The sequence below is a fragment of the Danio aesculapii genome, chromosome 14 (genome assembly GCF_903798145.1).
Source record: "Danio aesculapii chromosome 14, fDanAes4.1, whole genome shotgun sequence".
Classification (NCBI taxonomy): Eukaryota; Metazoa; Chordata; class Actinopteri; order Cypriniformes; family Danionidae; genus Danio; species Danio aesculapii.
Genome location: NC_079448.1, coordinates 8,948,640 through 8,966,304, shown reverse-complemented (window position 1 = coordinate 8,966,304; position 17,665 = coordinate 8,948,640). Strand labels below are relative to the sequence as shown.

Genomic DNA, 17,665 nt, shown 5'->3' with positions numbered 1-17,665 from the left:
ACTAAAAGACAGAAAATATTGCTTTACAAACTGTATTGTAAATAAATCAAATAAATATTTTCAAATGAATCAATAATATTAGTGAAATTAATATAAAAACTGAATAAATATGAATTTACACACATTGACACAAGTAAATAAACAGAATCAATGATGGGCTGAAAATCTGCGGAATTCTGCGCGCGCAGATTCCGTGTGGGGCTAGTAATAACTAACGTGGTTCAAACGATGGATCTGCAACAGAGAAACTACAGGTTTTGGGAAACACTCGTCACTACATCGTTCTTTTCCCAAACAATGCATCATACTATGATAGTTCAGCCACGAGTTACATCGTTGTTTGTAAAAATGACCTCTCAATTAAACGAATTATTTCTGAAACACAGTTCTCAACTTCTTTTTAATTGCAAAGCTTTAATAAATATTATATCTTGCTAAATTAGTAATCAATTTTTTTGTTATTATGTTATGTTAAATATGAAAAATGCAAAACTAACACCTTGATATATCTCTTGAATGCTTTGAATTGTAGTTGCTGTTTGTGAGGCACCAGTTTAAGATGGGTTTCTTCAGTGAACTAAAGCAGGACACTCAGAACGCCCTCAAGTAAGTGCTGTTACTGATGGTGCTGTAAGGAATTTTTACATTTTCTCTTTTACTCAACTTCTTATCTGCCTATATGAGGGATTGGTAACTATTTTGGAATGAGCTGCCAATTTTTTTTTCTTGTTGAAATATTTCTCTAGTCACTCTCTTATCAGTGATTACTTCTCCTCGATGTTGAATGCTACTAAAATGTTTTGTATTTGTTTATACGATATCGTTCTGTGTGCTCTGTCTGACAGGTATTACAGGACTGCATATAGTCTCGTTCACGAACTCCGAGCTCACGAAACCAACGTGCTTGAGATCAAAACCATGGCCGGATTCATCAACTACAAGGTGAGCTCTCCGCAGTTGTAGATGATCAGAAGAAAGCGTGTGTATGGTTATGAAAAACAGTCAGCATGAGGTGTTATCTAACAGCTGTTAACGCCACACAGGAAACCGGCCAGAGTTCGTTTCCTGTTTTCATCCTCTTCTAAATAGCATTGTCACGTTCAGTTGCGTTTAATTCAGAGCGTGTCTCTTGGTTGAGTGGTTGACGGTGGTCTCCTCTTGCAGATCTGCAGGCTCTGCTTTCAGCACAACACTCCGCTGGATGCCATCGCTCAGTTCCGCAAGCACATCGACCTGTGTAAGAAGAAGATTGGCAGCGCCGAGCTGGCGTTTGAACACACCGCCTGGATGTCCAAACAGTAAGACTCAACCCTGAAATATGCATGCTTATTTATTTTTATCTCTGTTAGCCCTTGGGTCCGTTCTTCGTACGTGGATTACTCAGTTAGCTGGATTTGGTTATTAACGATTTGACATGATCCAGGATCATTTCGTTCTTCAAAACTCATCCGAGACGAGGTACGAGAGAAGCGAGGTACGAAGAACGGACCCCTTGTGTGCTGTTGGGGTTTTCATCTCCTCCGGGCCTTAATTTGGCCGCAACTTTCTCAGTGTTTTAGTAAATGGGTTGATTTTTGGTGACAAATCTTATTTTGACACATATTTTGGGAATACTTTGACAATTTTCAAACACTCAATAATACTCTCTGGGCAAATTCACTACCTTTTTGTCAGGGCTTAATTTGTAAGTGAATAATTCCCGGAACAAAACTGGGAAATAAAAGTCACCGTGACCGACGTCCACCAAACAATTTCAGTTTCCCGGAACATAACATCATTAAACAATGAAAGCGCAAAAAAAGAGCGTCACATTTTTGAACGGTCTTATTTTGTGCCATACAACGTTATAGGTCAGTCATAAATAATGAAAAGATGTAGCTACAAACATAAATCATATGAACAATCACTATTCAGTTCACTTCACTATAGACCCTTTTCACATGACGTCACGCAATGTCTGGTTTGACTCCACGTAGTGTATCGTTACTTCCGCCCACACAGAATTCCCCATAGAGAACTCACCCATCCAGCTGTATATTTACTACAGAAATGGTTAGACTTTGACTACGGCTGTTTTTGAGTGTCTGCATTCAAGGTGCAGGCTCTGTTATCTCTGTTAGCCCTTGGGTCCGTTCTTTGACGTGGATTACTCAGTTAGCTGGATTTGATTATTGACAATTTGACATGATCCAGGATCATTCTGCCAAATCTTCTTAGATCATTTAAGCAAGGTACGAAGAACGCACCCCTTGTGTGCTGTTAGGGTTTTCATCCCCTCCGGGCCTTAATTTGGCCGCAACTTTCTCAGTGTTTTAGCAAATGGGTTGATTTTTTTTTTTGGTGACAAATCTTATTTTGACACATATTTTGGGAAAATACTTTGACAATTTTCAAACACTCAACAATACTCTCTGGGCAAATTCACTACCCTTTTGTCAGGGCTTAATTTGTAAGTGAATAATTCCCGGAACAAAATAAAAGTCACCGTGACCGACGTCCACCAAACAATTTCAGTTTTCCTGGAACATAACACCATTAAACAATGAAAGCGCAAAAAAAGAGCATCACATTTTTGAAGGGTTTTATTTTGTGCCATACAACGTTATAGGTCAGTCCTAAATAATGAAAAGATGTAGCTACAAACATAAATCATATGAACAATCACTATTCAGTTCACTTCACTATAGACCCTTTTCACATGACGTCACGCGATGTCTGGTTTGACTCCACGTAGTGTATCGTTACTTCCGCCCACACAGAACTCCCCATTGAGAACTCACCCAGTCAGCTGTATATTTCCTACAGAAATGTTTAGACTGTGACTACAGCTGTTTTCGAGTGTCTGCATTCAAGGTGCAGGCTCTGTTATCTCTGTTAGCCCTTGGGTCCGTTCTTCGTACGTGGATTACTCAGTTAGCTGGATTTGATAATTGTCTATTTGACATGATCCAGGATCATTTCATTCTTCAAAACTCATCCGAGAGTTGTTGTCATAGCAACAGTTCTGGTAGCTCAAACCTGCTTGGGAGCAGGCTCATTTCATATAAACAAGATTAGATCAGGTCATTTCAAGCAAAGATAATACTGAAAGTATCCACCGAATTCTGATATTTTCTTACAGTAGTAGTTATATTCACTGGGAAAAATAGTAAATATAATTTTTCAAACTATATATATCAAATTTTAAAAATATATATTAATAAAATGAAAAATAAAATTATATTAATAAAATACAATTTGTGTATGATGGTAGACATGCACAGTATGCGACTTAAAAAAAATGCAGTCATGAACATGTTTTGACAGCTAATATGATGGTGATTTGATGCCTTACAAAAGTTGCAGACACCTTAATGCAGACACGATAAGACTACTATTGCTACAATAATAAAGAAAATCCACTCTAACTATAAAACTAAATAAATTGCTAAATACTGTTGACACATGAAAGTGTAAAGCCTGCAGCTCACAACAAAGGTGGAAAGTTATTGCGTATCATATTTGACAAACCGTTTACTACAAATCTTAGGTGATTTTGCTCACATGGATAATTGAATATTGATCAAATGATGTCATTACGCTGCTGTGCCGTCAGCCAATCATTGCATTGATGATCATGATTTCGAGGATAGATAGATCTGTCCTTCACAACACACGCAGCGATCTCAGATCAGTTTATCCAGACATTTTAATCTGATTCGCGAACTTGTTTGAAGAACCAAATTAGACAGCGATCAGTTATCAAGATTAAAAGATCCAGGATCTGCCAAATCTTCTTAGATTATTTAAGCGAGGTACGAAGAACGGACCCCTTGTGTGCTGTTGGGGTTTTCATCCCCTCCGGGCCTTAATTTGGCCACAACTTTCTCAGTGTTTTAGCAAATGGGTTGATTTTTTTTTTCTTTTGTGACAAATCTTATTTTGACACATGTTTTGGGAAAATACTTTTAATAATTTTCAAACGCTCAACAATACACTCTGGGCAAATTCACTACCCTTTTGTCAGGGCTTGATTTGTAAGTGAATAATTCCCGGAACAAATAAAAGTCACCGTGACCGACGTCCACCAAACAATTTCAGTTTTCCCGGAACATAACATCATCAAACAATGAAAGCGCAAAAAAAGAGCATCACATTTTTTAAGGGTTTTATTTTGTGCCATACAACGTTATAGGTCAGTCATAAATAATGAAAAGATGTAGCTACAAACATAAATCATATGAACAATCACTATTCAGTTCACTTCACTATAGACCCTTTTCACATGGCGTCACGCGATGTCTGGTTTCACTCCACGTAGTGTATCTTTACTTCCGCCCACACAGAATTCCCCATTGAGAACTCACCCAGTCAGCTGTATATTGTTGTGAATTTCTAGTCTGGCTCACGGCACCAAACTGTTGTGAAATTCTAAGACGAGCCCAAAAAAACCAGGGAGAACTTTCGGTTGTCTACAAAGCAGAATCCTTTAATAAGAACAACTCAGCGTGGCTGTGGCATCATCGAAAGAAACTCTCAACTGTACAGCAGGGGCTAAGTTTTTATACATTTTACAGACAGTGATTCATAGGGGTGGAGACAAACCTAAACATAGTATGCAAATGAAGTGTTGTTGTCTGCAGGGTAAATTGCCTTTCCAGTCCCGATCTCATCAGCATATAAGTACCCATTCACGATACATTTTAGCATTAAAACAGTGTGCAATTGATGTTCTGGAGACAGAAATGGTCTGACGGCTGTGCTGTAAAACTGACAATTTGCATTAATTTGGAGACAGACAGAGCTCAGGAAATCAATACATTTTAAGGTCTGTCACACCCTAAAAACAACTTTTAAGTTATATTTAGATTATATACATTTATATTTCCACAATATTTACTACAGAAACGGTTAGACTGTGTCTACGGCTGTTTTCTGTTGAATGCATTCAAGGTGAGACATCAGACATCTAAAATAAACTCACAGATCATCCAGATTTTAGCTTGAACCAAGAAAATGGGTCTGTTGCTTTGTGTTGCTGTCTTTACGGCAGATGAAGTTGGTATGGACTTTTCAGCGTTTATCAAATAAAGATTTCAGATGTTTACACGGTGCTGAACATTTTTTGTCAAATTTGTTTTTATAATTTTTTGTGTACTGAAGAATAAGTAATTACTAAAACTGTTGGTGTTTTACTGTGGTTGTTTACAGTGGACATCTGATTCACAAACACATTCATATTATTCACATTCACAGTTTTCTGACAATTTATTTCTAAATAGGTATTTTATTCATGAACATAAAGCATTTGTTTATTTAATATTCAAATTAAACGAATAAGCGAAATAGAATAATAATGTTATATGTGACTCTTAATAATCAAACTAAATCATTATAAAAATGTACAATTGCAAAATAACGCCAAGAAGACTGCATTTGTATTCAGTATTATTAGATTATGAATTTATTTGTAGCATTATTAATTAAAAGGTAGTACAGATATCAAATTAAATCCACCCAAAAGGGGGCGGTAGGACATAATTAGTTCATTCAAACGGAGAAACTGAACAAAACATTAATAGATTAGTAAATAATCAATTATGAAACTGGTTGCATTTAAAGACATACTTACCAGGTAAAATAAGGAGATTTAATAAAGAATTGCACTCATGCTGGAACATTTACAAATAACAAATAGTATAAATTTATATTCAGAGCAGCATTAAAGTTAAAACAAATCCATTATTGAGGAAATAAACTGAATTAATAAGTGAAAAAGTTGCAAACATATGCTTTTTTTGATAAACAAAAGCTTATTTCTATTCTTAATAACTTTAAAAAATCATTTTCAAACTCAGAAAGCAGTTCAGTATTGAAAGAGAAACATTTGGACACATGCCCAATGCCAATAATAGTCTTAAATCAGATCGTGCAATGTTAATATTTTAATTTGTACATTTTCCAGAGAAGTCTCCCATTCATTCAAAGGTAAACCGGAACTAAAAATACACTGCATTGCTGATAGGGGGAAGTGAAGTGACGTCAATGTGAAAAGGCTCTATAAGCATTTTTTTTTGTCACCGCTCTGCCAGTGAGAGTGGTTGAGCTCAAGCGCATCAAATGAAAAGCAAATCCGAAGGTGGCGGGACAAGTCAGATACTAGAGAGCATTTGATTGGTCAGTTTAAAATGCTTTCTCCTAAAATGAAAAGCAATAGACATAGAGTTTTTTTTTTAATTATTCCTGCCGCTGTAAGACTTTTCAATTTGTGAGGTTTTAGAACGTTGTGTGTGTTGTTACTTGATTTGCTTGTCTTGTGTGATGTTTATAGATTCTATGCTGCACCAATAATTTTCTATTGAACTTATAATGACAATAAACTTGAACGTGGTCAGAAGATTTTATGGGAAACTTATGACTATGAGGTGATGTTAAAATCGTTGATCCATTTAGGCTGAAGTGACTAACTGCAAGCTTTTAATGTTTATATCTTCTAAATGTGAATTATTGGTCATTGTTTTGGAGCACACTAGCTTTTAAATATCCTTATGACTAACAAACTAACATCTAAAACACTTCACGGGACATTAATAGTTCCTTCTCTCCCTCTGCAGGTTCCAGTCGTTTGGTGATCTGTTCGATGAGGCCATTAAACTGGGTCTCACCGCCATCCAGACCCAGAACCCAGGCTTCTACTATCAGCAGGCGGCTTATTATGCACAGGAGCGCAAGCAGCAAGCCGGACAGCTCTGTAGTCATGAGGTACGCATACCCACAGTGCAGTTCATCAGTGTTATCTGTATATAATAGAATAGAATAGAATAGAATATACAGTATAATGTAATGTAAATAATATTATAATGTGAAACCTCTCACTTGTTCTGTTATAGCCAGGAGTGGGCTATCCTGCACCCGACCCATTAGAGACCACTTCTGGAGCTCTAGACTTCTACGGACAGAGACCTTGGAGACAGGGACATCAGAGTGAGTGATGCTAAATTTTAAATTATCCTTTTTGTTTCTTTCACGTAAATGTTAGTGTACATTCACTGGCTTTCAGAGTGTATTCTTTCACACACACAAACACACACACACAAACACAACCATCCTTGTCTACAATTATGGAATAAAATCACTGTCATAACATTTTGTGCGTAAATAAAATTCACGCACCTGTAATTATAAAAACGTAAAGGAAAACGGAATGTACTCGTGATTTTACGAGAGTACAATTTCAAAAACTGCGTTTAGAACAGACACAGATATGACGTTTTGTTTTGTCTGTTTGTATACGACTTATACATTTATGGTAGGTGTATTTTACTAACAGGAAAATGCAGTTTTACCTTGGACACGATGACCGGATTACGAGTACAAAACAAAGTGACACTCCACTGTCTGAATTACGTCACCGCTGTCACAGGCATTAATAAACAAGCGAGAGCCATTGATACTGTGCTAACTTAGCTCACTATCCTCAGCCCGTTCTTAATTTTGATTCTGTAAAATATTCAAGAAACACAACGAAAATGGACCTGATTAATTATCAACATTTATTACAGCTCAAGACGCCATTTTGACAGTAGAGTGTCATTTTTTGATTCACACTCGTAATCAGGTCGCCGTGTCCATGGAGAAACTGTATTTTCCTGTTTGTAAAATACACCCACCGTAAAAGTCGTATACAAACAGACAAAGAAAATGTCATATCTGTGTCTGTTCTAATCTTATTTTTTTATTGTATCCTCGTAAAGTCATGAGTATGTTCTGTTTATCCTTACGTTTTTATAATTACAGATTTTTACAGATTTTATTTACGCACGAAATGTTTATGACAGCGATTTTATTCCATATAAACAGCACAAAAATGTTTTTGTGACTGAAGACACATACATCTGAAAACAGATTTCACAGTGGAAGTGGAATATTTATGACAGCGATTTTATTCCATAACAATGTCTGTCTTCAAAAGTTATAAGTGATTAAATTATTTTTGTACTCATTTTATATAGAATTGCAAGCATTTTTTAATGATGATGATGATGAAAAACCTTTATTTGTACATACAGGTCAGACGAGAGGTAGCTTTTAGAAATTGGAATTAACATACATTAGGGAAAAGGGAGGTGGAAAAAAGCGCCTCCCGGACTGTCTTTGAAGTAGGGCAGTGTGAGATCAGAGGTAAAAAAGCCCCAGCAACAAGCACATAAACACATAGACATAACATCGCAACAGGGGATGGGAACAGTGGAGAAATAGGCGACAGCCATCTTGTCCTGCCGCTAGAGCAGTGGTCACAGACCTGTCTACCTACACCAGGGGTGATACGCACACAAAGGCGTGGATTATTCTAATAATTGTGTTTTAGGAGTTTTGGCAAAGGACAGAGAACTGGGAATTAAACTCTGGACGCCGTGAGCACCTCAGTGCTATATCTCAACGCAATTAACCACTAGGCTATTGGCTCATTTACACAAATGTGTCTTTGCTTTTAAAAATGCGAGACGCAATGCTCAGGAATGTTTAAACAAAACAAAAAGCGCAGCATAAAACATGAAGGCCACTGAGCGCCTGTAAACAGAAACTTGCAACGGTTGCCTCACCTCCGAGAGAAAGAAAATAAAGCTGCTTGAATCGCCCAGCCAATCACCTGTCTTTAATCTAATAGAGAATACAGAATAAAGATCAGATTTGATACATCAATATTTTTAAACTCTGTTGAAGTCTGAAAAACTCACACCTGAATAATTCAGGAGTTACCGGGAATCGAACTCTGGCCATCGTGAGTACCTCAGTGCTATATCTCAACGCACTTAACCACTAGGCTATTGGCTCATTCACACTAATGCGTCTTTGCTTCTAAAAATGCGAGGCGCAACACTCAGGAATCATTTTTTAAAAAGCACAGCATAAAGCATGAAGGCCACTGAGCACCTGTAAACAGAAACTTGCAATGGTTGCCCCGCCTCCGAATTCTTCTGATTGGTCCGCTGCTTTGGATCTGACAGTGATGAGTAGAGCTGCGTGTAAAAGTTCTTTGAGCATCTAAAAAACACGGCACAAATGCGCACGGCGCTTCAAAAGAGTTCAAACGGTCACACACATCTGTAAATTGCGTGTTTACATTGAAAAACTACAGAAAAGTTACGTATTTGAATGGAAAACAACATTCTGTGTGACCCGCCCATTCCACATACAGGTATCAGGGTTTTTTCTTGATTTCTTTTTTTTTTTGTCTTGTTTTTTTTTTCTTTTGTTTCTTGCTTTGAAATAAGAGCTAGCCCAGTATTGATACTTTGTGTACATCGCACAGTTCTGATGATGAAACTCATGTCACAGGCAGACCCTAGCACACATTTTAAAAGGGAAGTATACTTTTGGGTATTACAAGGTGTCATCACACTTTCTGAATCTGTCTGTAGCCTTGCACGAATCTGACAAAAATGCCATGTTTCACACCAAAATCCTTTAAAAAAACTAATTTATAATTTCTTTTAATTTTATATGTTGTTTTTTTAATTGTGGTTTTTAAAAAAAGCACATTTTGTTACCAACATGTTGAATTAAAAATCTCATTCACATCACTGTAAACACAACTAAAAGTACAACATTTACAAGAGGTTCTGACAGAATTAAAGGGATGGTTCACTCAAAACTGAAAACGTACTTACTGTTTAATCACAATGTTTTTGTCATTAAGTGGCCAGTTTTTTATGTTGTTGTACACAGAAGAAGATATTTAAAAAAATGCTGTAAACCTCCATCTTTCTTCAAAATGTTTCCATCTTTCCAGCTTTCTTCAAAATGATTTTCTTTTGTGTTCAACAGAACAAATCAAACAGGTTTGTGACAAGTGAAGGGTGAAAATGATGACCAAATGTTCGGTTTTGTGTGAGCTATTACATTAATGCTGCTTACAAATTTAATTAAAAGTTTAATGTGTGAGATCAACAACAATGATAACTAGATCATTTCAGAATGTGTTAATAGTGATAGTTAAACCGTGTTTTGATGAGTTTGTATTTTTTTGTGCTGGTACTTCAGATTTAGGTCTCTCATGGATAAATAATAAATATTACACTAAAACTGGCATCGAGTCTAAAGATCCTAATGAGTGATTTTATTTTTCCTTTTAATTATTCATTCAAAATGGTTTATTTATTCATTTATTTCGCTTTTGCTCTGGCTTTGTTTTGGAACTATTAAATAATTGTTATATAAAAAACTAAATCTGATCGTGTGCCCTTTGACCCTTTAGGTATTGATCCCCCTGACTCTGAGAAGGAGAAACAGGGCATCCTCGCTCTTCAAGTCAAAGAGAAAGACGTGCTTCATTCGGTGGGACTTTTAATGTCTGCATTTTCTCTTTTTCATGACATACATTATATACAGTGGGGGAAATAAGTTTTGAACACGTCACCATTTTTCTCAGAAAACATATTTCTTAAGGTGCTGCTGACTTGAAATTTTCATCAGATGTTGGTAACAACTAAAGAAATCCATAAATGCAAAGAAAACTAAACGAATTAGTTTACAAATGAAATTATGTGTAATAAAATGAAAAGACACAGGGGAAAAGTATTGAACACATGAAGAAAGGGAGGTGTAGTTCGGCAGTGAAAGCCCAGACAGCAGCTGAAATCTCTCAGTAGTTCTTCAGCAACCCTCTGCCCTTCATCATTGTAAATGAATATAAGCTGCTTCAGTCCAACATCTACATTAGCAGGATGATGAAGATGAAACCAGGGTGGACATTTCAGCAAGACAATAGCTGCAATCGAAATTGCATACTTCCATACTATATAGTACACAAAAATCAGTATGTGAGCCGAGTAGTAGTATGTCAGAATTCATAGAATTCACAAAACAGTATGTGAGAAGATCTACTACTTCCGGCGAGATTCTGAAGTGCGCATCCAATGGATGCTACACTATTCCATGATGCCCCGCAAGGAATTCATGAATGGGAGTGAAGCGGCACAACTGACGCGGGTAGGTCACGTGATCATGACAAATTGGTGGATGTAGTACGTCTGAGTTCCATTGATACTACCAAAGTCCCTTTAAGGAAAGTCATTTCACTCGGCGGCCATCTTTGAAATGCCTCTCGGGCATGAATGGGGAAACATCAAATTCTCCAAAATTGCTTGCCAAGCTTACGATTGAATTTCATATTAGGAATCAGCGATAAAATTAAACAACTGTCTCTTTAGTTTCATTTCTAAATGTCTAAATCACATAAAATCTGCAGAAACTCACGTCTGGTCTGAGCCCCTGCCCTGGATTATCATCAGTCTGTAGCGATTGATGATTGGCTCATGGACTAGAAGGCGGAGCTTCATTCGCCATATTGTCCTTTACACTTTTCCCCATTCAAAAAAAAACCAGTGACACGTATTGTGTATTCTATAGTCTTTGATACTACTCACATTCATACTGTATAGAACATACTTTTCTATTGGTCCCACCTCCTTCTCCGAAAGTTATTTGAAGGCCCTTGTCTGACATTTTTTCTTAAACTGATTGTCTAGTGAAAATGCTTATTTTAAATCTTTATTTACTAGCAAAACATTTCTTTTGCTTATACTATTATAATCTTATTTTTCTACAGCATTTTATAAAATATATATATAATAATTTTATAATATTTTTTACATATAAGACATAAGATTCAAAGCTCCTGAATTCTTCAGGTATTTCTTACAACTGCAGAGTATTTGGGTCTTTTCTTTATTAAATGAACCTGTACAGCTGCTGCTTTAAATTGGACTGACTACTATTCTTCTATTGATCGTATACATTAAAAATAAACAAACAAAAAAGTAAAATACAGTAAAAACACAGTAAATACAGTAAAAACACTCTCAAGTTGGTTGAAACGCATCGATCTGAAGGCGGTGGGGTTTTTAGAATATTATCAGAGTTCGCTGACAGTAGTAAACAGCTGTTCATTAAAACATCACTGAGTCTCGCTAGATCCTCCTGTATGGGTGCATGACCATTATAAAACACTTGCACTCACGTTATAATACACTAAGTTTTACTATAGTTTAAAGAGTTCACACAGAGAGAGCATGCATATCTTGTGAATCAACTGAGATGTGCGAGTCTGATACAAGTCGCAGATGTAAGGCACGCGTGAACTGGTTATAACTCTAATCATCATTACCTTTACGTTGCGTGACGGTTTGCTTTAGACAGCTGAGCATGTAGTTCTAGTTGACGTGCAGCGGTTGAAAGTGCAGCCACGGTTAAGTCTGTATTATTAGTCCGAAGTAATCGATAACAAAAAATGGGAAATGCCATTACACCAATCATTTTTATATAAAACATATTTAATAATGAAATCAAATAATTATAGTACAATTATTAAGTTAATTTTAAGCTCGTGGCCCACCTGCTGGATCACTGAGGCCCACTAGTGGGCCGCAGCCCACCTGTTGAGAATCCCTGGAGTAGTACATTTAAATCCAAATGCAGTACCTACTGAGTAGTAAGCGATTTCGGATGCAGCCAATGATTCAAAACACAGCCAAGGAAGCTTTACAATGCTTTTTAATTCCTCCTGATGACTTGAAACCCACCATCAATTTGTACATAAACGAAACATGACAAAGAGAATGGGACAACTACATCAACAACAAATTACATGAAATGAACCCGAAAATAAATGAAAGACATTTAGCAAATTATAATTTTGAGACCAGGCATGATCAGACGGTCTATACCAGATGTCGAATTGGACATTCTAGGTTGACACATGCATATTTATTAAATAACGAAGAATCACATAAATGTAATAACTGCCAGACTGCTCTTACCATCAAACATATTTTGTTGGAATGTAGAAGTTTAAATTCCATTAGACCAAATTTTATAAGGAGAGTACTTTGATGGACATTTTTAAAAAGGTACCACCAGGAAGAGTTTTACATTTTTTTTAATCAAAAATAGAACTGAAAAATCATATTTAACGTTGAATAATTTTTTTTGTGAATTTTATTTAACTTTTTTAGTATAATACGAATTTTTTTTATCATGTAATATTTTAATGTATATGCATTTGGCCATGAAATAGCCATAAGTTGCTGATGTGGCAATAAATATGTAATAAATAAATTCCAATGCTTTCAGAGAAAGAAAATAAAGCTGCTCGAATCGCCCAGCTAATCACATGACTTTAATCCAATAGAAAATACTAAATAAAAATCAGATTTGATACATCAAGTTTTTTAAACTCTGTTGAAGTCTGAAAAACTCACACCTGAGCAATTCAGGTGACTTCATTCTCCATATGAGAGGTGTCTTTAAGCTGCCATCACCAAAAAAGGATCAAATAGATTTCAGTAGTTTAGTACTTTATCCTTGTGTCATTCCATTGTTATTATACAGTTGAAACCAGAAGTTTACATACACTGTATAAAAAGGCACATAACCATTTTTAAAAAAAGTCAGACGTTAATGTGACTAAATTTTTTCTCCTTTAGGTAAGTTAGGATTATAAAATTTGTTTCTGTTATGCTTAATAGCAGAATAATGAGAGAGATATTTTTTGAGAAATTGTTATAACTTTTCTTGAAAGTCAAGTTTACATCCAGCAAGATTATTATGCCTCTGAAAAAGCTCAGATGATGATGTCAAGGTTTTGGAAGTTTCTGATTGGCTAATTGATTACATTTGAGGTAATTGGAGGCACAACTGTAGAGTAGTATTTAAGGAAAACCTCAAACACACGGCTTCCTTGTGTGACAATATTGGAAAATCAACAAGCCAGAATCAAGAAAAAAGCCAGATTACAATTTGCTTAATTACACTGAGGAAAAGAATAATTTTTGGAGACATCTCCTGTGGTCTGATGGTACTAAGATTGAACTGTTTGGCCATAATGACCAGTGTTACATTTGGAGGACAAAGGGGAAAGCTTGGAAGCCTAGGAACACCATCCCAACTGTGAAGTATGGGGGCGGCAGCATCATGTTTTGGGGCTGTTTTGCTGCAGGAGGGACTGGTCCACTTCACAGCATAGATGGCATCATGAAGAAAGAACATTATGTAGAAATACTGAAGCAACATCTCAAGACATCAGCCAGGAAATTAAAATTTGGTCACAAATGGGTCTTCCAAACAGACCATGACCCTAAGCATACTGCCAAATTAGTTAAAGAGCACCTAGGTTACCCCTTTTTTTTAGATTTATTATAAATTTTTTGTGTCTCCAGAGTGTGTCTGTAAAGTTTCAGCTTAAAACACCCATCAGATTTTTCATTATACCTTTTATAAGAATCTATTTTATACATTTTTGCACTGGGTGGCGGTTTTGCTGTACTGCGCCTTTAAGGCTAGTCCTCCCCGCCCACCGTTTCTACATGCCTTTCAGTGTGCCCTAATCTCCTCCCTCGGCTGCTTCAGACAACAAACAGACATAAAGGAAGAAGATCTCACGTAGCGTTTGTGAGAAATACTACAGTAAGAACTTTACCAATCAGTGTTTGATGCATGTGTACAGACACACACACGTTTAGCTTTGCACTCTTTTTGCACGCAAGTGTGACAGGATACAGGTTAATCTTCACTGCTGTATGGGTATCTGTTATGTTAATGTACAAAATAAACCTGATTTAACGTCCACAAACCGGGATTGAAGCGTCTTCTGTTATAATTGTTCTGACACGCGGCTGTGCTGATGAAGTAAAGCTGAAGTAAATCGCTGTAATTCATTACACACATGCTCTGTTTTAAAACATTTTAAACTTGTAAAACTCACTGTTCTTGATCACATTTGATGATGATTGATAATCCTAGCAAACTGAACAGACCTTTTATTCCTGGTTGCTTTGCGCTCGTCTTCTCTTGTTGATATGATTATACACATGACTACCGGGACATGTTAATACGCAGCTCTCAATCAATTCGGTGGGTGGGGGGACCGCACTCCTACGTAAAATTGCGGTCGGTCTGAAAACCGCTCCAATTGGTCCACCATTTTTATGTTGTTAAAGTGAACAAAAAAGAAAAGGTGTGTTTATATCACCCCAATATGACCGCCTATACACTATACCTACACATATTTCTGTCCAAACAGCTTGAAAAGTAGATTTTTCACTGTAGGTGCCCTTTAAAATGTGCTTTAAGGACAACAGAGTGAATGTTTTGGAGTGGCCATCACAAAGCCCTGATCTCAATCCTATAGAAAATTTGTGGGCTGAGTTGAAAAAGCTTGTGCAAGTAAGACAACCTACAAATCTGACTCAGTTACACCAATTCTGTCAGGAGGGGCCAAAATTCCTTCAAACTATTGTGAGAAGCTTGTGGAAGGATACCTAAAACATTTGACCAAAATTATACAGTTTAAAAGCAAAGCTAAAAAAAAAAATACCAAGGAAATGTATGTAAACTTTTGACTGTCTAGAAATTAATAAAAATTCTCTCATTATTCTGGCATTTAGCAAATGTAAATAATTTAGGTAATCATAACGGACTTAAAATATTAAACGTTTAGTATGATTTACCATCAGACATTTTTTTTTAAATGGTTATGTTCCTTTTTTTTAGAGTGTATGTAAACTTCTGGTTTCAACTGTACATAACTCATTTCTTAGATTTTGTTTTGTTTTATTTTTATGTTTGTATTGTTTAAGTTTATTTTTTATTTATTTATTTTACCAAAATCTGGTTCAATTCTGTATTAACAGTTCATTTAGAAATATTTCCAGGAAAAATTTACTCATGTCAGAAATTTCAGAATGGTTCAGAATTTTCAAATAGCTGGTTCTATAATACTTGTAATACTTGGTTATATAATATATTTTCCTGCTCAAATTTAACCTTTTTCTCTCCTAACTGTTGTGAAATGTGTGTTCATTTCAGGAGCTGATCATTGCTCTCCTCAGCAATGCTGTGGCACAGTTTAAGAAGTACAAATGTCCACGAATGAAGAGTCATCTCAGTAAGTCCAAAAACACACAATTTTTTCAGTTATTTAATTTCAGCAGTACAAAAACTTTGCTCTCACTGCGCAGTGGTTCAAATGGGAGAGGAGTATTATCATGCAAAAGACTACACCAAAGCATTAAAGTGAGTCAATATATCAATAAACAGTAAGTTTGGCATTCCTAATATGAGTTTATACCTGTCCAGTGCATATAGCTGTTAATTTATGACTCCCAGGCTGTTGGATTATGTGATGTGCGATTACCGTACGGAGCGCTGGTGGTCTCTGTTGACTTCTATCCTGTGCACGGCTCTTAAGTGCTCATACCTCATGGGACAAGTCAAAGACTACATCATCTACTCCATGGAGCTTGTGGGCAGAGGTGGGTTAACTCTGTGTATTGACTATTGGCTTTAGCTTAATCAGTAAATTCTGTGCTTGCTAAGACGTGTGTGTTTCTGTTTGTGGGTTTAGCCTCTGTCCTCTCTGAAGATCAGAAATCCAGGATTGAGAAGAATCTGATTAAAGTGCTCATGGTATGCATGAAAATATAGTAGACTTGAAAATATTGATGTTTATGTATTTTGTATTTAAAGGAAAATTGTACATTTACTAGAGTTAAACAGTTGAATTTTATAATTTTCTTTGTTCATTCAGCTGATTTCCGGAAGCACTTTTAGCTTAGCTTAGCATAAATCATTGAATCAGATTAGACCATTAGCATCCTGGTTAAAAATTGCCAAAGTTGTGATTATATTTCTATTTAAAGCTTGGCTCTTCTGTAGTTACACCGTGTACTAAGACCGGTGGAAAATTAAAAGTTGCTGTTTTCTAGGCTGATATGCCTAGGAACTATACTCTCACTCCATTTTTGAGCAAGATGCTAATGGTCTAATCTGATTCAGTGATTTATGCTAAGCTATGCTAAAAGTGTCAAAGGTGTAATAAAGTGAAAAGACACAGGGAAAAAGTATTGAACACATGAAGAAAGGGAGGTGTAGAAAGGCAGTGAAAGCTCAGACAGCAGCTGAAATCTCTCAGTAGTTCTTTAGCAACCCTCTGCCCTTTGCCATTGTAAATGAATATAAGCTGCTTCAGTCCAACATCTGCATTAGCAGGATGATGAAGATGAAACCAGGGTGGACATTTCAGCAAGACAATAGCTGCATCAAAAATCGCATACTTCCATACTATATAGTATGCTAAAAACAGTATGCGAGCCGAGTAGTATGTCCAAATTCATAGAATTAGAGAAGTACAGGGATGAGCTACTACTTCCGGTGAGATTCTAAAGTGCGCATCCAATGACATGACGCTATTCCATGATGCCCCGTGAGAGATTCATGAATTGGAGTGAAGCGACGCAACTGATGCTGGTAGGTCACATGATCATGACAAAAGCATCTTCACAAAGCAGCTTCACATAAAAGGCCTCACAAAGCTTGATTATGTCATAATTAGACCATAGTTCCTAACCATGTCAGCCTAGAAAATAGCAACTTTTTATTTTCTGTCAGTCTTAGTACACAGCAACTGCAATATCATTATGCAGTATACTTTAATATCAAAACTAGGGTAATTTTTTAGCAAGATGCTAACGGTCTAATCCGATTCAATGATCTATGCTAAGCTAAGCTAAAGACCTGAAGGTTGGCTGAATGTATTAAAAAATGGTAAAACTCTACTGTTTACTCTAGAGGACAAAAGTGGAGTGTTCATTTACCCCTTCAAAGTGGCTATAACTGTCATTTTCCT

At 36.3% G+C, this 17,665-nt stretch overlaps 1 protein-coding gene across 1 annotated transcript in view; it reads left to right on the top strand.

Annotated features, from left to right (window-relative positions):
- trappc11 (trafficking protein particle complex subunit 11) overlaps nt 1–17,665 on the top strand; it is a 53,268-nt gene that overhangs the window by 8,904 nt on the left and 26,699 nt on the right. The window contains exons 6-15 of the mRNA XM_056472193.1: nt 533–606; nt 846–942; nt 1,165–1,298; nt 6,594–6,741; nt 6,870–6,963; nt 10,238–10,317; nt 15,847–15,925; nt 15,999–16,053; nt 16,147–16,292; nt 16,385–16,446. Of these exons, the coding sequence (XP_056328168.1) occupies nt 533–606; nt 846–942; nt 1,165–1,298; nt 6,594–6,741; nt 6,870–6,963; nt 10,238–10,317; nt 15,847–15,925; nt 15,999–16,053; nt 16,147–16,292; nt 16,385–16,446 (969 nt within the window). The remainder of the gene's footprint in view (nt 1–532; nt 607–845; nt 943–1,164; nt 1,299–6,593; nt 6,742–6,869; nt 6,964–10,237; nt 10,318–15,846; nt 15,926–15,998; nt 16,054–16,146; nt 16,293–16,384; nt 16,447–17,665) is intronic.